The sequence below is a fragment of the Centropristis striata genome, chromosome 23 (genome assembly GCF_030273125.1).
Source record: "Centropristis striata isolate RG_2023a ecotype Rhode Island chromosome 23, C.striata_1.0, whole genome shotgun sequence".
Lineage (NCBI taxonomy): Eukaryota > Metazoa > Chordata > Actinopteri > Perciformes > Serranidae > Centropristis > Centropristis striata.
The window spans coordinates 27,347,390-27,373,205 of record NC_081539.1 but is presented as its reverse complement, the minus strand read 5'-3'; the positions used below and the strand labels follow the sequence as shown (position 1 = coordinate 27,373,205).

General features: G+C 39.3%; 1 protein-coding gene across 1 annotated transcript in view; it reads left to right on the top strand.

The window, feature by feature from the left end:
- vstm2a (V-set and transmembrane domain containing 2A) overlaps positions 1-25,816 on the top strand; it is a 118,888-nt gene that overhangs the window by 80,942 nt on the left and 12,130 nt on the right. The window contains exons 3-4 of the mRNA XM_059327072.1: positions 5,319-5,369; positions 10,845-11,181. Coding sequence (XP_059183055.1) covers positions 5,319-5,369; positions 10,845-11,181 — 388 coding nt within the window. The remainder of the gene's footprint in view (positions 1-5,318; positions 5,370-10,844; positions 11,182-25,816) is intronic.

The window sequence follows — 25,816 nt, the reverse complement described above, 5'->3', positions numbered from 1 at the left end:
AGAATAAAAGACTACACAGGACACTGGATGAAGACAGCCATGTCTGGCTTCCTGTGTGAACCATTATACCGATTGTGTCAATAACCTGCAGTGAACTGGTCAAGTGGTTGTAAAGGTGCAAATGGTTGTGGTGCAAGGTGCTCATGCAAGAAAGCACACTGGATTTGCAAAGGTCTTTGTAGTTGTAAATGTAACAAATAATGCAAGTAAAGCTAATAAAGTTCAATTAAATGTATGCATGTTATTCATTTTTCAGAATACATGCACTGTATCTGACCTATATCAGTATATGTCTGACCGCTCAGGAACCTTGAAATTACATGGCGAAAGTGAACATATCTATTTTATCAAAATAATCATCTAGTGATATTCTCAATAGCTTTAAATGATTCCTTGACCCAGAAAATGTAGATTTTGACACCAAGATTGACCTTCTAAGTGGCTTAGAAGATATATTGGTTCTCATAGACTTTATATGGCTGCCATCTCTGATCCTCAATCTTGATGAAGTGGCTCGTACCAAAAGTTGAAACCTATGGTGATGGAGAGCATGTGGAAAAAAATTGGTGCTTTTGTCCGGCGTGTCCTCTTTATTCTCAAATCTGGTCCTAAGCCGCCCGACGATTAATGACATTCTGAAATGAACTTTATGGGTCAGTGACAAATAAGGGTTGGCAAGATGTCAAATGGTAAAACCACAAAATAATTTTTAAACATTTTTTTTTAAGAATATTAAACTTGTTTCACCTACAGTGTATTTAAGTGGACTTATACAAATAGTTACTTAATTTTAAAAAACACATTTCTGAGTATTTCTACATTTACACATTCTGTCAGTATTGAGCAGAACGTTTTCTAAAAACAACCATTTTTTTTTTTCAACGTTTTGACAAATTATGTAAAATTTGCTATATTCCATAATGTTGCAATGTATAAGTGGATTGTATTTTTTTCTCAATTTAGTTCACTTTTTGTTTTCCTGTATATAGACAGAAGTCAGATTTTTATGGGAAAAAAAATACTGGTTACACCAACTGCCAATGGATTAGATCACGTCATTGACCCTTATGGCAAAATGTTCACTGCCAATGGTTTTTACTCCTACACCATCTGCATATGACAACAGCAGTATGGTACAAGATAGATGAATAAAATCACTTACTTACCCTCAGGATAATATTTTATTACTAAATAATACACAGTTTATGAATTAGAGCGACTGCAATTGAAGGCAAATATTTATTTACCCATCCATCATGTGGACTCTCATTCCGTGCTTTACACTGCAACATATGGATCGAGACTCAGAGGGAGGACTGGCGGGAACGGACAGCCCTGAGGGAGTTATTATCACAGAAAAAAGTTTTAATTAATTTACGATTTTTCATAAGACTGTGAATGCATCTGTCTCCAAGACGCCTGTGGATCTGCAGTAGAAACGGGAGAATAATTCATCAAAATGACAAGTTTGGTATTTTGCAACAGTGTAGTGCTGGTTGGATGAAATGTGACTTAGATCTGCGGTGTGTACTTTGTACCTTGACACTGTGCAGTTAGACACTGCAGATGGAACAGATGTGGCTGTAAAGAGTAAGGGAAACTCTTACTCCATTACATTTTGGTTGGGTTAGAGCAATGAATAATTAAAATGAACAAAACATGAAAAAGGACATTGGTAACTTAATTTCAGAGAGGCAAACCCATATAAATGTCCTTAAATTACAAACTGTTACGGAACAAAAGTGCGCTGAGTAATCATCCTGCTCTGAGTGGGCAGTCGGGCAGTCAACCGAGTTGCCAAAATAAAAATGCTGTTGTACTTTTCTGACACCCAGAGACAATGCTGTATGTTTATACATACATATATATATACACTACAGGCCAAAAGTTTGGAAGCAACTTCTTTTCGTCGTCTTTCTTAAAAACCAGTCTGGATTCTTTGGATTTTTGGATGTGTTTACTCCATGGTCAGACTTTTATTGACTTGAACCATTTTCCTCAATTTACCTTGAGGTATAGATTGATGTTACCAGATCATTGCTGAATAAATGTTAACAAAAGAAAAGAAGGCTTAGTTTCACTTAGTTTCCTTGGCTCTTTGGCTTTTGAGAGTTTGGATACAAAACTCCCAATAAATCTCAACTGTGTTCACATCTCTGCAGCTGAGTAAAGAAACAAGAGAACAGATTTATACATTAAGGAAAGAAGGAAACACAAAGTCTAAGCAACCCAAAACCCAAAGTTTTAAACAGAATGAACTGCAATTTAACATTCAAGACCATTAAGCAATACATTACTGTAAAAAAATTCAATTTTTAAATTTGTTTTTTACAGTGCAGCACAAGAAAATACCAGTTCACTGGTGCAACGCTGCATTGTGTGCTCTGCAACAACAGAATAAAACCCAATGAGTGTGACTAAGTCAGTATGCATCAGCAATGACAGTGTAGCTTATTTACCTTAGGCCATGCAAATTAGGCAGCATCAACCACTGAGTTTCAGGCAGTACTGCAGCCAACAATAGGCCCTACATATGCATACTTTACAGTGAAAATAGAAGGAATAAGAGGAGCTGTAGGACAGGGAATGTTCCATATATGCACAAGTACAGGTTAATAACATCATGGAGAAAAAAAAAACACTTGGACGTGTTAGAGTTTGTTTTTTTTGCAGAACAGATGAGAGGAGAGTAAAATCCTTTTGACTATTTATTTAAGACAATAATGAAAGAGTGAGCATGTACATGGACCTTCTCTGTTCGAAAATCACAGGCTGCTAAGAAGTTAGCTGTAACCACCTCCCAGAAAAGGATACCTAACTTACTTTAACACAGAGTTTTATAATATGAATCTGCGGCTATCTGATTGGTCAAAACTTTTGGGGCAGCACCATGGTTTAGACTCGGCCTGCCCATTACGTTGGCACACAGGCTATAGTCCTAGCCTCTTGGTGCTTCAGCTTCCGGACACCACCCTGCGGAAGAAAAAAGCTAACAGCACACTTTTGTATCTTGTCTAGTGTTGGTCAGTGGCTGTCTCCACCTGGGTCCATGACTTTGAATTGGAGCACAAAGAGTGCTTCAGTTTTTCATCTGCTTGCCCTCAAATGTGTAGTTATGTGCAAACCGTTATCAGTATATCCTTTCTTTTTGATACTCCTTATTTCTGTGTGCTGTGCCTGGCACATAAAATGTGTGTTCCATGGCCCGCCAAGACACCTCTAAGCAGCATTTTACTAAAGGTCATAATGCAGACCATTGCAATTTTTTTTCTCTCTAACAGACGTCTTTGGATGATAACGTTTCAAGAATCAAGAAGCCTTTATTGTCATTGCACAGGGTAACAAGTACTAGTACAACGAAATTAGCCATCAACCCGTCCAAAACGTATCAAACACACATACAATAAGACAGAAGTGAACAGGGCAGGAAGACAGAGATTAAGAGAAAGAAATACAGCACAACGTGAGGGGTGGAAAGGAGGAAAAAACAATGAAAAAAAGTACCTCAGCAACATAAGCATATACATAATACACTTCAAAACATGGACAGACTTATGACATGCCACGGGGGGGGGCGGGATCCAGTCCTGCAGACATTTGAGGCACAGTTCACAGACCCGATTGTCTCGCTGGGCGTACGAAGCGTCGAAGGCGTGTTTAGCATCAAAAGATTTTGCAGTGAAAAAGAGAACGATGAAATCAAAGTGACAAAAACAGTGTGGAGTAGGAAGATGTTCTCAGACAGAACTTATTATCAATAGTTTAAGAATGTATTACAATGGGCCTTTTGATCAGACACAATGGAATGCAGTTAATTGCAAAAATGTTGCTTGTGTCCCTGCTTTAACACAACCCAGTAAAGGAATTTGTTAAAACAAAGTCATTCATTTTATGTTATATGGATTAAACAATGGATGCTGGGAAATAATGGCTGTGTTGTGATGAAAAGCTATTTTAACAGCCCCTAGGATTCTCCATGATGAAAGGTTTGAGAAGCCATTTTCCACCATCGTCTCTGTCACTGTGAGAGTGTTTTCCTGAAGGCAGCAGCCACCATGTGGAACTCTAACTTTATCCTCCTCAGGTGACATATATAGACTGCACACCCAGCCCATATAACTACTGTGAAGTTTGTAAAAGAGGAGGCTGAAATTGATGACTTGAAAGAGTCCAATGCCAAGACCGAAGGACAATTAATCCTGCCGAACCGTTAAAGATGTCTCCTTGATACAATAGAGGATGCCGGGTCCATCTGTGAAGTCAAGATGTAAGAGTCATGCATACATGCAGACAAAGAAAGCTATGGCTCCTAATTCTGCTCATTAATCACCTGTCTGCCGAACATCCTCTAGAGAAAAAGAGCCCGGCTCCTCCGAGGTAATTAAAGCACTTGAAGGAACGCTCTCTGCTGCAAATGCTCATAAGTAGCCATCTTATCCTTCGCTCACCCGGCCTTTTTTTGTCTCGACCACGGAGCTTCCTCGTCCTCTGGAGAAACTTCTTCCCCCTCCTCCTCTCGAGCCTTTTCTGCTGCACCGCGCTTGCTCCTCTTCAGCTTTGTAGTCAGCAGACTTTTTTTCCGGGCACACATCCATTTGGCATCCGATGTGAGATAAATAAATTATAGCCTCTAAAATCAATGCCCAGTCCATGATGTAGGCTGTAGGCTTAGTGCTTGCCACCATGCTAGAATTATGCCACTGGGGCTCAAAGAGGGGCATTTCTTAAGCCCCAAGGCTTCGCTGCTGCTCAGTACTTTTTGTGCTTTGGATTACTTTTACTGAAAAGCAATTCCAGTCCTTCTGACATTTTATTATTTGTCATAAGTTTTCATGGATAATATAACTTTTACTGCAGACACTGATGGAGGTTTTGAGGCATCATTTGTCTCAGGAAGCTGTTATTTTGTCACACGGCATCCTGGTTGAAACATTTTTTCCCCCCTTGATTCACAGCAGCGTCTGAAAACTGTCTTTAATTTCTCTACAGAGCAACTCAAGGAATCTAAAAATAAATCAAAAACAGTGGAGCATCTTTGTGCATTTATTTTTAAAAGGCAGAACAGTCGCGATGCAATCACTCAGTCTGTAAACTGTGTGTTGATGCTGGAATGAAAGATTTATAACCATCAGTGGATAGATGATGCACTTTTTTTTCCTACTTGTCGTAGTAATCTTGTAGATGGTTTCAGGGAGTATGACACTCGACTAGCATGACATGCATATTTGAATGTGTCCTCAGCGTGACTGTGTGAGTCCTCCACTAGAGCAGACTCTTGCCGCTACCACTCTGATAATTCTTGTTTTCTGTGTTCCTAGATGGAGATGATACCGGAGCCTGATCCTGATGATGAGGGGACAAAAATAAGTGTAAGTTCATGTCATGCATCGCTGGTTGCTTCTCAAACGTGTGCCGCCATGACGCACGTTGGCAGCGTTTCATTCCGAGCAAACACAAGAGCAGCTGATTTCCCCTGAATAATACACCTTCAACTGGAGAAAGGAGCTAATCAGTGAAATCAGTGGCAGTGTATTATTACTGTCAGAGTGGTTCCCTTCCTGTGCTCACGCCCCACCAAGCGATCTGCCCCTTTTTACCCTGTCACCCCGTATGTGCATTCTGTGCTCAGTGCAACATGCAGAGCACTTCCTCCCAATGACCTCACTGGAGCGCTAGCATCGTCAAACACTCATGTGTAATGGAAAGTGACAGCTCTGGGATCAAGGCAACCTATAGAGGTCTTTTAAAGGTAGATTACGGTTCATTACTAATTGGGTCATCATCTCTATGGTTGTGGAAACACTCTAAAGTCATGACATAGATCCAGGAATACCTGCTTCCTGTCCTGTCTGACTTCTGCAGCCAGGATTCCAATAATTAATCTGCTTTTGATCAAGCTACAACCCTGATTCTAAAAAAGTTAGGACACTGTGTAAAACAGGGATGGGCAACTGGAGGCCCGGGGGCCACATACGGGCCGAACCCTCACTTGAAGTGGCCCCATGTAATACAACTACATGCATTTGAGCATGAGAATCTTAAAAGTGCAGTGTAAAAATGCACAAAATTACTTAATGTTGGTCTGATGTTCTTGCACTGACAAAAATAAATCACAGTAAGTGGTTATTTTTTATTTGCTTCAAACCTTTTGTATTCCTATTTATACTGTTTGTAGGATATTAAAATTTCTGACTGGAGCCACAAACCACCAGGAATCAGGATTGCTTTAGTTCAATTTGCAGTTTATTTATCGTTTGGTGATAAATAGTGATAAGGGGATGCTTGCAGGATTATTGCCATGGTTCTAAACAAAATAGAGAACAAATTACAATGTTTTGGCCAAACAAATCATACATCCATTCTTTCGATCATATTAAATGTGTCTGAATTAAAGAAGCAATAATTTCACACTAATGATTAACCAAACTCATAATCCTTACTATTAATTAACAAATCAGATCAAATATAACAAATGGTGCATTAACCTTAATGTCAGACACACCATCATTCAACCTCGTGTAGTAGTGTTGATAAAAAATGGTGGCCCCCTCCAGCATTTAAGTTGCCCGTCCCTGGAGTAAAATGTTAATAAAAACAGAATGAATGAACTTCAGAATATATGTATACATTTACAAAGAGCATTAAATATATTTTATCTGTCCGCAAAAGATTTGGAAATCATTGCATTTTGTTTTTAGTACATATTTCACAGTATCATGTTACCATCAACTAATTTCTAGGTTTGTGAACGATAAACCGATGCGACTGGATATTCGGTTTAACAAGTGAGAGATATGGCTGCATTGGTAGCAGCCTCCTCAATCGATGCAAATCAGCCATGAAGTCTAGATTAATCGATTGCAGAGTCATGGATCGAGTATCACGCGACTTTGAATCAGTTGGCAGCTTCACACACTTACAGTTTGCGTCAGCGTCTCTAAAACAACACGAGAGCTGAAGCTGCCCGCGAAACGGTTCTTGCGCAACTCCATGGTTCTCTCTGGTTTCTCCCAAGTCTCTTATTTTGCATCATCGCTTCCTTCACTGCTGCTGTTCACTTGCGCCACTTGCAAAACGTTTTAAGAGACATGAGACGTCCTTTATTTCCTCCGAAGCGTCCGTTTCTAATGACGGTGGCAGAGGATCACAGCTGGATCAGCTGTCAGTCACTTTAACAGCTGTAGACATGCACTAATAATAATAATAATAATAATAATAATAATAATAATAATAAAGTTTTTTCTCTGTTTAACAAACAGCTGCACATGAATAACAACCTGCAGTCTGTATTTATACTGTGAACTGTGTCCTATTTATTAGCATATGATTTGCATCTGTATATAGACTATCCTGGTGATTAATTCATTATTTAATATCCCAGAACATGATTGTGTCGGCTGAACACCAGCCAATGTTTTATCAGGTTAGATGATTAAGGGAAAATGTAAATTATATCACTCAGATCAAACCTACACTGATGAAAATGACAAACGATGGTTCTCGTGTTTCTTCTTTTTTTTTAACTTTAATAGTATCCATAATAAATCTGAATGGGGAAAGTAACAGATCATCCAAGGAAAAAAAGCTCATAGAACCATTTTTCTTTACATTATTGTAAATGTAGAAAGATGTTTGTGGTCTTTTTGTTGTTCAGACCCACAATAAAACAGATTTTTAACTCCATGGCGAATCAGAACATAAATAAAACAAAACTTGTGAGTGACACACTATAAAATATCTAATACAAATATTAACCGTAGAATCAAATAAAATCATATCGTTCTTACACTGTATCTAATCTGTTTGTAATAAAAGTATATCGTTTTTGAATTGTATCATAACCTGTGTATCTAGATAGATATCACAGAGATATGTGCAACCCTTAATAATAACAATACAAACTTTATTTTATAGCACCTTTCATACAAAACCGGTAGGTCAAAGTGTTTGACATTTAAAACCAAAAAAAAAAAACACACCCATTAAAAAATGAAACATCATAACAGTCACCCTCCTGTGACCTTTTGAGAATGTAGCACTATGTGGATAGAGATGTTGCCATTGAACATAATTCAGGCATATATTTCCCTCAAAAGTATAAGCTTAAATAAACAAACCAAAAAAGTCTGTACAAACGATATTTTTAGAAGACAGCTTTGGCATATGTCATCTCAATTAGTTGAGCTGTCCTGATTAACATGCATGAGCAAGTGAGTTTTCTGTGCTGCTCTCAGAGCTGTACAGGCCCCCATGGATCACTTCTTCACCTCTCATTAATAAGTGCACTCAGTTGCAGACTTACCCACACATCAGAAATTTGCTATTATAGTGAAGTTCTTTTGTAGACTTCATATTTGATCATTGCTTATTTAGTCATAAATGTTCCCTTTTCAAATCAGCCCATTAAAAGGCTGTTAGCAGATGTTACCAGCATCATTTGTATGGTTTAAAAAGGGCCTGCTGCAGCTACTTGTATCTGCAGGCCATGGCAGTTCTGTTACTTTTCACTTTCAGTGTTGTTATTTTGAGAAAATATAAAAAATGTGTTAAAAATTGGCAGAACTATGCAGTTAGTTTTCATTTAAAAAGCTCAGGGTTTGGAATAAATATCTAACGTTACCAATGTCATGGCAAACATCACACTTACAGAGTTATCTTTCGTATCACACTTAAGTCATGGTATGCAAACGTGGGCCTTCTAGCCAAAAGTCTGTATTTAAAATTTTATATTTCTTTTTTCCTTTATTCCCTTTTTCTCTTTTTTTCCCTTCAATAAGCTGTAGCAAGCTCAGATTTATAAAACCGATATCGTAGGACACTAGAATATCTAAGGATTCCATCCATACCAACCGTGCCATGATATCTTGAGGGAAACATGCGTTTAATAATAACACCTAAAGATATGAAAATCTTTTGGGACCCACAAGTCTCTACCATATAGTCTGTACAGCCGTGTTTACTTTAAGGGGAAAAGTGGCCACCAGTAAAGTCTCAGGCCACACCCTCTCAAAATTCCGCTCACTCAGCGTGTCTTCATTACAAGTTAGCCCCCAGAGGGATTTAGAGACTCTGGAGGTTCAGTTTCGACCGTGACACATACGCGACAGATTAAACACGGGAGACTCAACTGTGGCCGCCGTCGCTAACTGTGCACAACGTCAGCAGCTGATCATAAAGAAAGCAGCATCGCTAATTATGCACAGCGTCTCCGCTGATCATAAACATAGTGATTGTGAATTAACCGGCATTGCTAACTGTGCACAGAGTGTCCGGTGCTTGTTTTAAACAAACAGAGATCACTAAGTGAACATATGCAGTAGCAGCACATACACACTGTTCTGCTACAGAGCTAACTGTTAGCCTATTAGCAATTTGCAGACTGGATGCTAAGGGGTTAACATCCCCTCCGGCTCTGCAGCTGGGAGAGACTGCTGCAGGAGGACTGTGTCGCTTCGACTCGTTCTTCCGCTTCTTAACGAGCCGCCGGCCCTGCTAAATCACTTAATATAGCAACAAAATTGCGAAGTTGGCAACACTGCTTAGCCGGCTTTTACAAATGGCGTGTGTTGTTGTCGTGTGGGATATTACGTCACATCCCGGTTAGCGATCTATCCAATCAGTAACCAGGCTTTTTTCAGGGGAGAAAAAAGACCCTGCTCTTCGACAGGGACGAAAAGAGTCCTGACAAAAGTCTACTCCAGACGGCTCGTTTTCAAATTAGGGGCGTTTTGGCGAGTGAGACACGCCTCATTCCGGGTATTAGGCGGTAGTGGAAACAACCCTTACTATAACAACTTGACACACAGTGCTGAGCTGCATCTCAAATACATCTTCAGGTTCCAGCTTTCAGATGATGTACACCACTTCTATGTAACATTTTCTGTTGACCTGCAATCCCCCCCTAAAAATCCACTGCCCACAACCCTGAATTCTCTATAAAGGGGGCTAAGGGGTTAAGCACCTTCCTCCTTGAATGGATGATGTTGCTCCTTATATGGCATCATGCCCTCCACCTCTCTTGTCTTAACTGTACATCCAGTAGAGTTTTGTGCCTAACAATAAACACTGATAAAGCACCCAAACCCAAACCTTTGAGCCTGATAACCGCTGATAACACCCATTCACCCTTGGTTTGTAATAAGCCTTTGCAAATCAATGAACAAGACTGCTGAATGGTAATATTGTGCTTACAAGATTTAATGTCAGCCAAAAACATACATTACAATTAGAGATAAGCAAGTACACCATTATCTGTATCTGTGTGTGCATAAATGATCTGCATCTGAAGTGGGTGGGCTTGGAACCTCATCCCTACTTCAGATAGAAGTAGAGGTAGATATTTTTAAGCTCGAAATTGATCAGAAGTTAGAATATTTATTATTTATGAGAAAACTATTCACAGAACAGACTGTGAATTGAGCTTCAGATCTATGTTTTTGATCATAAGAGAAAGAGAACTATTTACAGCTACCCAATCAGAATGTTCCTTCATCAGGAGAGTGACACAGTTTAAAAAGTACATTTTCTGTACCAGATACTCATTTATTCAGAGGACTTATGGCTCGAGTGCCAGCAGTTAAAAAAGAAAGACCTGCATACGCACAGTTAAGAACCACTATTTAAACCCCTGAGTGGTGCAACTAGCGATATAATTGAACCTGTAATTATCATTGCCACTGCAGTATGTTCATATGCATGAGTCCACTTCAAAGTGTTAGCATCCAAATGTCACAGTATAACGGTCATGTAGCAAGTTGTAGAACAAAGTGGCATGACGTGTAATGAATCCATGTGGTGTTCCATCACTGCTATGACACCCAGGTCTCTTTTAATCACTCTAACAGACAGTGAAAGTCCAGGGCAACGACATCTCACACAAGCTGCAGATCTCCAGAGTCAGCAAGAGCGACGAGGGACTGTACGAGTGCCGGGTGACCCGAGCTAACTACGGAGAGATTGTGGAGTACAAAGCCCAAGCCTGGCTGAAAGTCAACGCTACAGCCAGGCCACGACGACCACTGCTGCCTCCAAAGAAAAGCTCCCCACTGCACCTGACGGACAAGAAGCCGAGAAAGTCCAGCTCACCCCTGGGCCAGGACAGCATGAGTTCAGACCAGAGGGTGGCCTCCACCTCCACCTCTCACACATCCTCCAATACAGCTAAACACAACCCCGGCTCAGGTAAGGCCCTGGGGGAGGGTTACATAATGAGGGCACAGTGGAGCACAAAGAGTTTTTACTACCAGCGTATAGTCTGCAACCTCCCTGATGCGGTTGTGAGTCATCTACCTAAAAAAAGAAAAAAAAGTGGTTTGGCTGGAATACAGAACAACCAAAAACTTATTTCAGCATGCATTTATACTGCAGTTTAAAGCAAAATGGCCCTTTCAGAAAATAGACCTTAATAGCAAAATGGTAACCTTGTTTCAAGGCAGACTTATATTGACAGACACACCTGCACCCAACATGGTCTCACAGAAATCCGTGAAATAGCCACGGATTTCAACTCAAAATCGCTCAAATTTCCGTGAAACTGACACGGATTTTGCTACAATGCAAGTTAATGACAGTCATATCCCGTGGCTATTCCAACATACTAAGTGATTATGTACATTCACTGAGTGAAGATTTAGAACATAAAACATATATTTCTCGCTAGAAATGTGATCAAAATCCATTTTTATGCAGAAACTAAGTCAAAATATTGATTTTTCACTAAAAATGAGAGAACTGTCCGCCATGTTTTTTGTTCTGACCGCTGGGACCTTGAAAGTCACGTGACTTGGAACAAACCAATAGCCACGGGATATGACATTAACTTGCATTGTAGCGAAATCCGTGTCAGTTTCACAGAAATTTGAGCGATTCCGTGGCTATTCCACGGATTTTGAGTTAAGCGAAATCCGTGGCTATTTCACAGATTTCTGTGAGACCAGGTTCCCTGCACCAGTCCCTCTTGTCATTGACCCCGTAGATCCAATGAGACTGTAATCTCCAGTACCTGCTGCCACTGAACAGCTAAACAAACTTTGTAGAGAGTCTGGTGTTACTGAACTTGTAAATTAGAGTGCAGGTGTTGCAGAACAAAAGTACCAGAAGGAAAATGTAATTTGAAAGCCAGAATTGAGAGAAGTTGGCCAAGTATTTAATGAGGCTTTTGTATTTATTCATCAGCCTCCCCAAGAAGCAAAGTGTGGTGAAACTTTTGGTCAGAACTTAGACCATTTTCATCTTCATCTGCATATTCACAAAGCTGGTAGCCACGTCTGGATGTTTAGAGTTCTGACTTGAGGTGTTCTTGTCAATATGGTGCACTGCAAAAAATGGGTGTCTAAAAACAAGATAAAAACACTAAATCTGAGGGAAATGATCTTGCTGCATGGACAGATAATTTCACTTGACAAGATTTCCTAAATTAATATTGGTAAATCTAGAAATAAGCATGTTGAACGCTTAAAATAAGAAATTAACTCTTAAAACAAGATAAATTATGGAACACTTCCAAATCTAAAGGTTTTTTTTTTATCTTGGTAAGAAACAAATAATTTGCAGTGCACTCTGCTCGGGCCAGTTCATCGCTGTTTGCAGCTTTACTTCATCTTGTTTTAAGAGTTAATTTCTTATTTTAAGTGTTCAACATGATTATTTCTGGATTGAATAATCTAAATTTAAATCAAGTGAAATTATCTGTCCATGCAGCAATATAATTTCCCTCAGATTTAGTGTTTTTATCTTGTTTTTAGACACACCTTTTTTTGCAGTGTGGAATAGTTTTCTGGTTGTATGGTTTGTGTTCTGGTTTGGGAACATATAATGCTCTATGTGTAAGTGTAGTAAGATTTCATCTGACTGGTTGCACATTGAAAAGGTTATGACAAAGGCCAGAGGTGAATCTGATTTAACTTTGTGTGTAGCTGCAGTCTGAAGGGGCCTTGGGCAGACTGTCTGCAGTAGTGGTGCATCGTTCGTGAACGTTTCATTCACTTTGAACTAGTCTTTTGGTAAATGGAGTGCACTTACAGTACAGGCCAAAAGTTTGGACACACCTTCTCATTCAATTTATTTCCTTTATTTTCATGACTATTTTCATTGTAGATTCATCAAAACTATTAATGAACACATGTGGAATTATGTACTTAACAAAAAAGTGTGAAATAACTGAAAACATGTCTTATATTCTAGTAAGCAAAGGGTGGTTACTTTGAGGAATCTAAAATACAAGACATGTTTTCAGTATTTCACACTTTTTTGTTAAGTACATAATTCCATATGTGTTCATTCATAGTTTTGATGCCTTCAGTGAGAATCTACAATGTAAATAGTCATGAAAATAAAGAAAAACGCATTGAATGAGAAGGTGTGTGTCCAAACTTTTGGCCTGTACTGTATATAGCCCTTTTATCCAAAGCGCTTTACACTACACACTCAATCTCATTCACCCATTCACACACACATTCATACTGGTGTCCGAGGCTACCAGGGCACACTGGTGCCACCTGCCACCATTGGGAATTCATTGACACACCGATGAACTTAGCATCAGGAGCAATTTGGGGTTCAGTATCTTGCTCAAGGATACTTCGACATGTAGGCTGCCATGGTCAGGGATCGAACCACCAACCTTCCTTTCTCAGTCACCACAGATATTGACAAAGTCTGTGTTGTATTTCATCTGGTTCGGGGTGTTGCAGTTCAGTTTGGAGTCAATCTCTTGCCTCCAGCTAAACCCAAAACGTTGCTGCGAGGCTCTTCGCTAATTCTCGGAGATGAGAATACATTCCGCTCTTTCATGCGTCTCTTTGCAGGCCACTCCTGACTTCTGAAAATTGATTCAAGACTTGGGTGTTAATGTTGAGGCACTACATGGTCAGGCTCCCAGCTATATTTTAGAACTGATCATCCCCCCTGAGAGGCTTGTGAGCTCCTCAGGCATGCCTCCTCTGGTGCTTCATAAAACTCACCTTATTATCGAGGGTATTCTGCTGCAGGCTGCTCAGCTCTGGGACTCCCCGCCTGAGCAGGGTAGCCCCAATCTGTACCACCGTTCTATATCATTTCCATATTTATTTGGGTTTGTATTTCACTGCTCCTGAGTTATTTAACTCGTTTGCTTAAAACTTTTCTGTGCATGGAATTTTAACATGCCTTTGGATTAGGGCTGGGCGATATGGACCAAAAGTCATATCCCGATATATTTAGGCTCAATATCGATATACGACATATATCCTAATATTTTTATTGCAAAGTGAGAGCAAATGTGCAAATGCAAAGTTAAAGCCAAATATTACATGTCACAAGTATTTTATTTTTATTTTTATTTAAGTGAACATAAATACTAGTGATGTGCCAATGAAGCCTCATGAACCATTTTCAGTATTTTCTAAGCCCACTAAATGGCGCACTTGGTTTAAAAAAAAATCCTAAAGCAATGGTTATTGAATGTGTTTTCAGGTCTTTGGTGAACAGAGTGCGCCATCTAGTAGGCTCAGAAAATAAAGAAAATGGTTCATGAAGCTTCATTCACCCATCACTAATAAATGCTGTATAATAACAGGAGTACCTTTATTTTTTTTTTTTAATCAACGCTCTATAAAGTGCACATGTAAATAAAAAAATATCTTAAATAAAAATAGCGTATGAAATAAAATAGGCCAATCTTTTTCCGAAATAAATATATTAAATGAGAAAAGAATAACGAATATTACAAAAGAACTAAATATGACAAACCCTAGTAAGGGCAACATTTATATATAAAGAAAGAAAAAAATTGAACTATATCGATATATGCGATATGGTCTAATTCCATATCACATTTAAAAATATATCAATATAAATCAATAAAATACATCAATAAAAATCCTTTATATTAATATATCGCCCAGCCCTACTTTGGATATGACCTGCTATGATAGAGAATATATACATTTCTGCATACAAAACTAACACCATTAGAATAATTTCACTGATGACCACATAAAAATGTTAAACATACTGACTCACTGATTTCATTGAGCTTGAACAAATGCCAGTGTGTAATTACATTCAGCAGATTGCAAAGACTATCGATGTTACTGTTCCTTTGCCTTTCCCAGTAAGGCCACAATCCTTTCAAATATGTGTGCACTGTAATACCTATTGAGTTGTCCTAGTGAGGGCAAACATCATCAGCCTGTGCAAGTAATGGAAAACATGTACACCAAGCAAGTGAAAGAGCATTTAACCCTTTCATTATTGTTGAGGTCAGCTGTGTTCCCAGTGGATTTCATTGACAAACATGAACATATTTAACTGGTCAAAGGAAAAGACAGCAGACCAATCTGTAACATGCAGTAATATTTCTCTGGTAACGCTACTTTGACACCAAAAATTCAACTTTTACAAAATTACTTTTGAAAATTAAGATATTGATGATAATTTTTTTGTAATAATCTGAAAAAGGCCCAGTAACTGAGTGTGCCTTCAGCCTGTTTTTGAACAGAGAGCGCCATCTAGTGGGCTCAGAAAATAAAAATAATCGTTCATGAAGCTTCATTCATACATCACTAGTTTTCACTATCACTCACTAATTCTGCCTCAAATATAAAATACATTTTTCAAACATGAACAACTTCCTGTTGTCATGAAAATAAACAATGTTATTTGTCTTTTGCTTTTCTTCTTTTTTTTTTTTTGAACCAAGTCACCCTAATCTCAACCAATACATCTGAACTCAACCATGGCTGCATTTTCATTTTTTAGTAAGAAATTAATCACTGAAGCAATAATCATCATCTTCCCATCACTTATAATACCTAATTGCAACATGGTCTCACAGAAATCCGTGAAATAGCCACGGATTTCGCTTAACTCAAATCCGTGGAATAGCCACGGAATCGCTCAAATTTCCGTGAAACTGACACGGATTTCGCTACAATGCAAGTTAATGACAGTCATATCCCGTGGCTATTCCAACATACAAAGTGATTATGTACATTCACTGAGTGAAGATTTAGAAAATAAAACATATATGTCTTGCTAGAAATGTGATCAAAATCCATTTTTATGCAGAAACTAAGTCAAAATATTGATTTTTCACTAAAAATGAGAGAACTGTCCGCCATGTTTTTTGTTCTGACCGCCGGAACCTTGAAAGTCACGTGACTTGGAACAAACCAATAGTCACGGGATATGACTGTCATTAACTTACATTGTAGCGAAATCCGTGTCAGTTTCAGGGAAATTTGAGTGATTCCGTGGCTATTCCACGGATTTTGAGTTAAGCGAAATCCGTGGCTATTTCACGGATTTCTGTGAGACCAGGTTCCCTAATTGACATGTATGTGGTGTATTTGTCTTCGGACTGAATATTGCACAGTGCACTTTGGAATTTTCTTCATATTTTGCACGTCTGAGGAAATTAGTCTTCATGGTGTTCAACTTGTGAAGAATAGGTCCTTATCTCACACTCTATTTTTCCCTGAGGGGGCTCAGTGTGAATTTCCTCTTCCTAACTATTTGCATTATTTTCCCTTCTGACTATCAAGCAACAGCCCCGCTCCTCCTCATCTATAAATGTCAATCATTTTCCACCTGGTCAGACAGTAACACAAAGTCAGCCCTGCTCTGGGCTCAAATAGCCCTCTGCACCCTGAAGCAAAACATAGAAAGATATTACTTGCCACTGAATAGAGGTAAAAAAAAAAATTGAATAATCCCCGGGGCTGCAGAGTCAGAGATTATGAGGCAGCCAAATTATGCTGACAACTGTGTTGCAGTGAGTCCTCTGTGCAGTGTGTCTGACACTGATAAATGCCTCTCCGTGGCTGCTCACGCGGCCTAAGCCACCTTCTCCGAGCGGCACAGAGGTGTTACGGCTGAGGGCGACAGAGTTCTATTACTGCCGCGCTCAGGTTTGAGGCAGATGAGCAACAATAGGTAAATGGGCTGAGATGAAATTAAACCTGGGAGAGTGCAGATATTTTCCTTTTCCGCATTGCTGCATCTGTAAACAATGAGGCACTTTCCAGATGGGGGGAATGTGACTGTGGCTGGTGGAGCGGCTGCAGCAGCAGCAGGAGCAGAGTGGTTTGTTCACAGCTACTCCCCACCAGTGTGTCAGATGTTGTTAGATCACAGCTCGGCCTCCATCGTTTCTGGCAGTGTTGTTCTCTCAAAGCTCAGAGGTGACCAGAGTTGAATGTGAAGAAAAAAAGGAGGGAAAAAATGTCCCCTAAGCCAGGCTTGTCCCGCTCCCCACCCCTGAGGCCAGCCTGCATGAAAGAAAAACAAATATGGACTCAGTTTATTGCATAAGCATTCAGCCAAAAAAAGAGAAAAAATCACTGACCTTGTTTTTAAGAACCACCATATTTTTTCAAACTGCCTCGACTGCATATGTCTAAGGAAAGAACACCAATGAGTCATCACTCCAGTAGGTGGTTAGGAACCGCAGGACTGTTGTTCAGGGCTGCATTCATATTGCTCAAGCAGTCGCACGCAATGTCAATGTGTCATTTCAAGTCCATGTGGATGCTTCTTCTGGTCCTTCCGCTCTCACACGTGTGTCTTTTGGGTGAAAAGCTCCACTGAAGATCCACTGAAGCCTCGCAATAGATGTGGCTAACTGTCTGCGACAGAGGCAGCTTGTGTCTAACAGCCACAGGCATTACTGTTGCACCTACAGCCACTTTACTGCAGGCTGCATGGGATAATTAGAGCTGTTCTTAAAGCTAATGAGAGGTCCTTCACTAGGATGTGGTGTCCCTTATTGGATTATTTATCCAAGGACCTGCAGCCGAGTCACTGACCTGGAAAACATTCTTATCTGGTTTAAACACACTGTTGTTTTGCTGTGTTTTCTTTACAGCAAGATCTATGGGTCTGTTTCTGCTACCGCCCAATACCTGAAATGAGGCGGGTCTCACTCGCCGAAACGCCCCTAATTTGAATACGAGCCATCCGGAGCAGACTTTTGTTGGGACTTTTTTCGTCCCTGTAGAGGAGCAGGGACTTTTTTCTCCCCTGAAAAAAGCCCGGTTACTGATTGGATAGATCGGTAAGTGGGATGTGACGTAGTACTCTACGCGACAACAACACACGCCATTTAGTCTTCTTAACGAGCCGCCGCCCCCGCGGCTCGTTAAGAAGAGTAAATGGCGTGTGTTGTTGTCGCGTAGAGTACTACGAACGAGAACGAGTCGAAGCGGCACAGTCCTCCTGCAGCAGTCTCTCCCAGCTGCAGAGCCGGAGGGGATGTTAACCCCCTAAGCATCCAGTCTGCAAATTGCTAATAGGCTAACAGTTAGCTCTGTAGCAGTACAGTGTGTATGTGCTGCTGCTGCAGGAGGTGTTCACTTAGAGATCTCTGTTTGTTTACAACAAGAACCGGGCACTCTGTGCACAGTTAGCGATGCCGGTTAATTCACGATCACTATGTTTATGATCAGCGGAGACGCTGTGCATAATTAGCCATGCTGCTTTGTTTATGATCAGCTGCTGACGCTGTGCACAGTTAGCGACAGCGCCCACAGTTGAGTCTCCCATGTTTAATCCCTCAAAAACCATACGTCACCTCCAGAGTCTCTAAATCCCTCTAATTCCTCTAATCTCTAAATAAATAAAGGCTAACTTGTTGTGGAGACACGCAGAGTGAGCGGCCTTTTGAGAGGGTGTGGCCTGAGACTTTCCCAATTGCCACTTTCACCCCCAAATGAAACACGGCTTTATGTCAAAACTGATACCAGCCCTTCAGAGATATATTTGTATTGTATTTATTTATGTTACAACATTTTTTTAAGAGAAATTATAATGCGGAAAACAATAAATAAAATAGAAAATAAATAAATAATGTGATTTAGAAATGGTTTCAGCAAGTTGTCCAACAGAGCACTGGACAGATACAATCATCTCTCTATCCAGACTGGTCTCTTCTCCTCTCCCCTGACAATCTATGGAATTTATTTAAGAAGTCTTCAGCTGCCATCTTGCAGATAAAGTAGTAATGATTGATGGTGATGCGGAGTTTAAATGGCAGCTATCACACCCGGGGCAGAAGGGAGGAGAGGTGGTTGGGACGAACAAGGACTTTCACCCAGGAGAACGGGGTTTGTGTTCTGTGTGAAAACAAAAGTAATTTACTTTTTACGTTACATTTTTTATAACGTAATGTAACTATTCCTCTTCTGGCATTTACGTATATTTATTTCCTTTTATAACGCCCAATTATTATTCTTTATTAACATATATGTTTAAGCAGCTAAATCTGTGAACAATTGTCATAGAATGTCTATTTTCATGCTAGTTCAAAAAAATCATTATATCTGCCATTTTGGTCAAAGTGATTAGGGCCACCTGTGGGGAATTTATTTGAATAGGGACATTCAATTTTCTAAATTTTTATTCTAATTATTACTTTATTCTCAGAATCCTGACTTTAAACTTAGAATTCTCACTTTAAATCATTTGGATTCGCACTCAGGATTCTGACTTTAAGTTCAGAATGTCGACTTTTACACTCAAATTTTTCGACTTTTTTTATCGTCAGAATTCTTAAACTCATAATTCAGATTTTGAAGTCAGATTTGTCAAAAAAAATATGACAATAACATCAGAATAAAAAAATAAAAAACATTAACAAGTGGCATGACTCAAATAATTTATTCACCTATGACCATAATCGTATCTGTCCCAAAAATCCCATATGAGTCAGGCCTCACTTTGAATAGAGGGAAGGGTGAGGTGTGAGAGGGTTAACCTGGAGTGTTGAATGCGTCACACAGATTTGTTTTGTCCATTTACGTAATTTCTAATGCATGTAATGCATTTATGTATCTCCACAGAGCTGTTTCTGTGGAAGAGTGCCATGTATTTTGTTTGCTGCTGAGAATCAATAAAATGTGTTTGGAGAAGTAGAAGCATGAAGACAAAATACTTCAGTAATATTAGTGCAACAGATCACAAAACTTACAGTTCTGATTGTGTCACAGTTTAGAGTCTTGGATCGGATCATTTTTCAGAAAAGCAACAAACAAATACATTTTTTTTAGGTTTATCTGTAAGATAATCACTAGGATAATAAAGATTAAGATCTGGACCAGACATCTCCTCAATTGAATTGTATGTAGTACACTGTAAAAAATGTCGTGGATGTAGATTTTACGGTGAAAAACTGCTAAATGATGACAGTAAAAGACCGTAAAATGATAAATAATAAATAAATAATAATTCAATTTCAGTAACAACGAAACACCATAAATGCATATATCATTTACAGTTTTAAAAAATACATTACTCTGTGTGTGTGTAACAAAAATATACTGTAGTATATATATACGAGCGTCACTGTAATTTTTTGCATTTATCCTTTGTAAAAAATATTTTTTCTCACTGTTAAATGTACTAAAAACCATATCTCTAACAAAATATTCTGTAATAATCAATGGTAAAAAATGTTATAAAGTATTTTCTTGTCAATTATATGGCAAATCAGCATTCTTTTGATGGACAAAAACGTATAATTTATACGGTAAAAAATGGAATAAAATGGCAATCTTTAACGTGAAATCAACAGTGCCAATATCTGTTTAACGTAATGTTAAAAAAAGTTCTACCGTATTTATTACGGTAAAGTTCTGGCAACCACAGCTGCCGTTTTTTCCCGTTGAATCAACAGTTTTTTGTTTTACAGTGTATGTGTGTTTGGTCCTGATTATTTTCTTGTTTGTTGTAAGAAATAAATATGTAAGATTCTTCTCTGGCTGTTGCAGGTTGAGTTCTCATTATGTTGCGAGGTGAAACTCGGGACAGCTGCTAATGAACCTGAGATTACAGATCCACCAGGCACATTTAAGTCAGCAGGAATACACTTCAAACAAACACTTCATTTACGACGACATCACCTGAATGTGTCAATTAGCAGGAAGAGACAAAACTAGACTGGAAGGCTAGAACCTCTCCCAAGAGGGTTCTGGCAGATTCAGACTGGGCCAAGGTAATAACTTATGATACGGACTATTTACCCCTACCTATACTATAACATTACATCGTAGTGAATACTACTGTGGCCTTGTATTTCACTGCACTATATATACTTAGTGATGTGCCAATGAAGCCTCATGAACCATTTTCTGTATTTTCTAAGCCCATTAGATGGCGCACTTGGTTTAAAGAAAAAGGCTCAAGCAATGGTAATTGAATGTGCTTTCAGGTCTTTGGTGAACAGAGTGCTCCATCTAGTGGGCTCAGAAAATAAAGAAAATGGTTCATGAAGCTTAATTCGCCCATCACTACTATATATAGTGCACTCCTATGGAATCAGCACAATCATGGCTAGAAGTGGGAACAACTCAAAAATGTATTTTGTGCAGAATAACATTTATAATGGGGAACATCTATCTATCTATCTATCTATCTATCTATCTATCTATCTATCTATCTATCTATCTATCTATCTATCTATCTATCTAAGGTAGATTTCTTCCAGGACGTGCCACCCTCTTGATCCGTTGATTCGTCAGTTTTAATCAATATAGGGCAATGAAATTCATAGGGGTGGTATAGACTGGCCACAGTAACTCACACACCCTGACAGCAGCATGCCCCGACACGCGTGGACTGTGAGGGCCCGTTCATAATCATTTGAAAAACAATAGGGACCTTGCAGGTCGTTACCTGCTCAGGCCCTAATAATGCCTGTTTTTACAGTTTCCTCCTGCAACAACCTGTGTATTTATAGCGATTTCATAAAGAAAACATACTATTTTCGATGGGGTTCAGAGGCTTCAATACATCACTTGTACTTATATGCATTTGACCACTGTCACAACAGGTACAAACCAGATGGAGGAAGGAAATCAGACAGATAAGTAAAAGTACCCCTCCGTGTAGCTCCACATTAAGCTCTAATCAGCTGCTTGTTCCTCATGTCATTTATGGCTAGATGGTTTGGAAAATGGTTGCAGTAATGTCAGCTAAAACACACAGAACTGCTGGTGTGATCCTTTCAAACATAGTGGATGGTAATTTCAGAGCTTTTGCATTACCCACCAGACTGTGTTATCACATTTACCCTCACCCACAGTTGAACAGTCAAGCTGCAAGGTAATGACACCCAGTTGTATTTAACCAGTCAGTCAGCCAAATATCCAGTCATGGCTTAGGCAGCCAGACAGTCAGATAGAGTGTATCAGTCAACAAGCAAATCAGACAGCAGGTTTTATAACAGTGCCACCAGGCAAGTAAGCAAGCGAGTCAAAGAGACAGTCAGCTAGCCAGTCAGCCGACCAGGGATCAGCAAGAATAGATGAAACTGGCACTAAGCCAGATTGAGCTCCCTGTGGAGGTGCTGTGGTGATTCACCTCCCTGCCTCACTGAACCTGACTGCCTCGCTGGCCTGGAATTGATATTCCACATCGCCATTTCACCGAGCCAAAAACATTTTGGCAAAACGTAGAGTGTTGTGTTAGGTTAAGTAGGACAAAATGAAGAGTATTCAGTGTGGGTCTATTCTATCCCAGCATGCACCGAGAAAGCCTGAAAAGGTTCTCCGTGCTCAGACAGATACTCTTGCTCATTATGCCTACAGAAAAGTCCGCTTGCAGACCCTCAGACTGTGGAGGAAAGCCAAGCAAAATACACGGAGAAAATGCAAACTAAGTGTGCCTCATGCACACTTCTAAACCCAGAGACGTCACACGTCAAATCTGACACGGAAACCTTTTTCCCTTCCCTTCTTCAGCTGAAGAATTCAGCTGTAAATTAATCTGAAATGACTAGTAAAGACATAGTGACCTTGTCAACCAAACTATGACAGGAAGTGGGTGGAGATGCTTTTAGCCATAGTGATGGGTAAATGAAATAACAAACCTCACATAAAGCTAGTTGTATGTGAATTCAGTGGACTCCTTTTTGTTTTTTTGTTTTTTTCTTTACTCAGAAATTACAATTCACGGCCGTGTACAAAAACAATAATAATTCACAAATGTTCTTCCTTTGATGTTTTCTAAAAATAGCACAGGAACACAGGAGGTACATTTACCTTTAGTATGCTCGCTGGCAAGGTTAGTTAGACAGTGAAAAGCAGCAAAACATATCTGGGATATTGTGAGTTAAATGAGAATAATGTGATGCGTTTCAGTTCTTTGTGGATGGATTTTCAGTGTCAAGGATAGAACAAATGGAAATAACCTCACACCAGATGCATGTTAATAGGCAGCTGAAATAGTCACACGTGCTATATAAGTCTCATAAAATTAGACTGTATTTCAGTGGGGCTAGCACCGACTTGTGTAGTTCAAGTAAAGGACATGAGGTGAAAGGGACAGGTGCATGCTCACTGACTTACTTACAGAGCTCACTAACATGGTCGGCAGTTAAAGGCCCAGCACTGGCTGTGATACACAGACCATGGAGGCAATTGAGGCACTTTAGAACCCTTAGCGCCTGGTTACTGCAATTTTCATCAACAATTGTTCTACTTCTTGGAGTCATAACCGAGTTAAATCTCAATACACAGACATGGTAGGCATATTTTTAGATTCAGTTTGACTTACAATGAACAATTGTTCACAAAGTTGCGTAAACAGTCATAAATAAAAGGCATTCCTTGCAACTCCTGTGATGCCTTCAAGTGTAGATGCAGAATTGCAATGACTTGCCAGCCAAGGAGTCAGTATTGTGTAACTGCAAGGTAAAAAAAGACTGACAACAAAGCTAGTCTGTACTAGGTGGGGAAAGAAAACTGCACTGCAACTACACTGCTACCCTGTTTTGTGTGGGGTTACCACAGTGTCACACTTTGAAAACCCTCAACATAGTGATTCATTAATAACTTTGGACTTACCATGTTCATTTCTAAGATGGGAAATTGTCAAAATCATTTGAGACCAATGTGACAATCCCCAGAAGCCCAGGCAATCCAGGGCTAGGCCACATCGTAGTGATTTCCCAATGAAGCTTCATGAACTATTAGTGAGGTGCCAATTGGGCGCCACAGGAATGAGATTTTAAACCAGGAAGTAAGTTAGCATTTTAGCGCCATGGTGTTTAACTAGTGATGTGCCAATGAAGCCTCATGAACCATTTTCTGTATTTTCTAAGCCCACTAGATGGCGCACTTAGTTTAAAGAAAAAGGCTCAAGCAATGGTAATTGAATTTGCTTTCAGGACTTTGGTTAACAAATTGCGCCATCTAGTGGGCTCAGAAAATAAAGAAAATGGTTCATGAAGCTTTATTCGCCCATCACTAGGTTTAACATCTCGAACTCAATGAGGATTTTGAATGGGTTTTTTGTTAGATGCCTGAAACAAGGTCTGTGGTTAACACAAACTGAAGATATGTTTGTGTTTTATTGTATGACATAAAATATGTTAGTAAATGTGTCCTTGAAAAAGCAGTTGCTAACAAGTGGCTCAATGAGACTACAGTGGTTGTCAGGGACATTTAATGTCATATTTTCTGAGCCCACTAGATGTGGCTCTTTGTTTAAAGATAAAAGGGCTCCATCTAGTGTGCTCAGAAAATAAAGAAAATGGTTCATGAGGCTTTATTGGTACATCACTACTGCAAGGTACAAAATGCTAGTGATGGGCGAATGAAGCTTCATGAACCGTTTTCTTTATTTTCTGAGCCCACTAGATACCGCACTCTGTTCACCAAAGACCTGTAAGCACATTGAATTACCATTGATAGAGCCTTTTTCTTTAAACCAAGTGCGCCATCTAGTGGGCTTAGAAAATACAGAAAATGGTTCATGAGGCTTCATTGGCACATCACTAGTTAAAGCCCATGGCACTAAAATGCTAACTTACTTCCTGGTTTAAAATCTCATTCCTGTGGTGCCCAATTGGCACCTCACTAATAGTTCATGAAGCTTCATTGGGAAATCACTACGATGTGGCCTAGCCCTGGATTGCCTGGGCTTCAGGGGATTGTCACATTGGTCTCAAATGATTTTGACAACTTCCCATCTTAGAAATGAACATGGTAAGTACAAAGTTATTAATTAATTTTCTTAAGCTTCATTGGCACATCACTACAAAATGCAACACACAGTAAAATGATTAAACATCAATAACACATTACAAACTGATTTTCTACTTCAACTTTGACCTTACCTACTCACATAGTTGTGGACACAGTTTTCCTGTGCAATTATAGTGCTAATATTTGAATGTCCTCCAGATAATGTCCTTCATTTTTTATTAGCTTTTTTATCTTGATATGTTGAAGCGTTTCACCTCTGATGTCTCTAAAGACGGAGACGGCAAAATAAATCTCAGATGAAAACATATTTCTTTGGTTTATCATCATCCTTCTTAGACATATAGTAATAGACATATCTTGGCAAGAAGGGGTACAACCCAAAACGGATGAGAACCAGGAAGCAAGTTAAACTATTCTAGATATACTGCCGGCTTATTTACAGCCTGTCTGATAATATGACTGCTCATTGTTTTTCTCCTGTCTGACTTTACTGTTACTAACTTGTTTTGCTCCCAGATCTCTTTTATTGCTTTGGCTTTGTATTTCATTTAGTTTATTGACAATAATAAAAAAATAATAACATGGGTCAGAGATATAAGGATAAAGTCCCGGACTTTTTTTTTTTACCATACAAGATCTATTAACAAAATAATAGTGTGTAACCAATGCCTTAGATGAAAAATGCAGTTTATCCACACCATTGCTCCAGCATACAAAATAGAATCTTTCACACATCATCATTTTTATCGGAAAAGAGTCAGCTTTGGCTTATCAACCTTTGAAAAATAATTGATATAACTGATAAGGCGAAACTATGGAATAAAATCGAAATTCTCCTCCAGGTAAACAACACC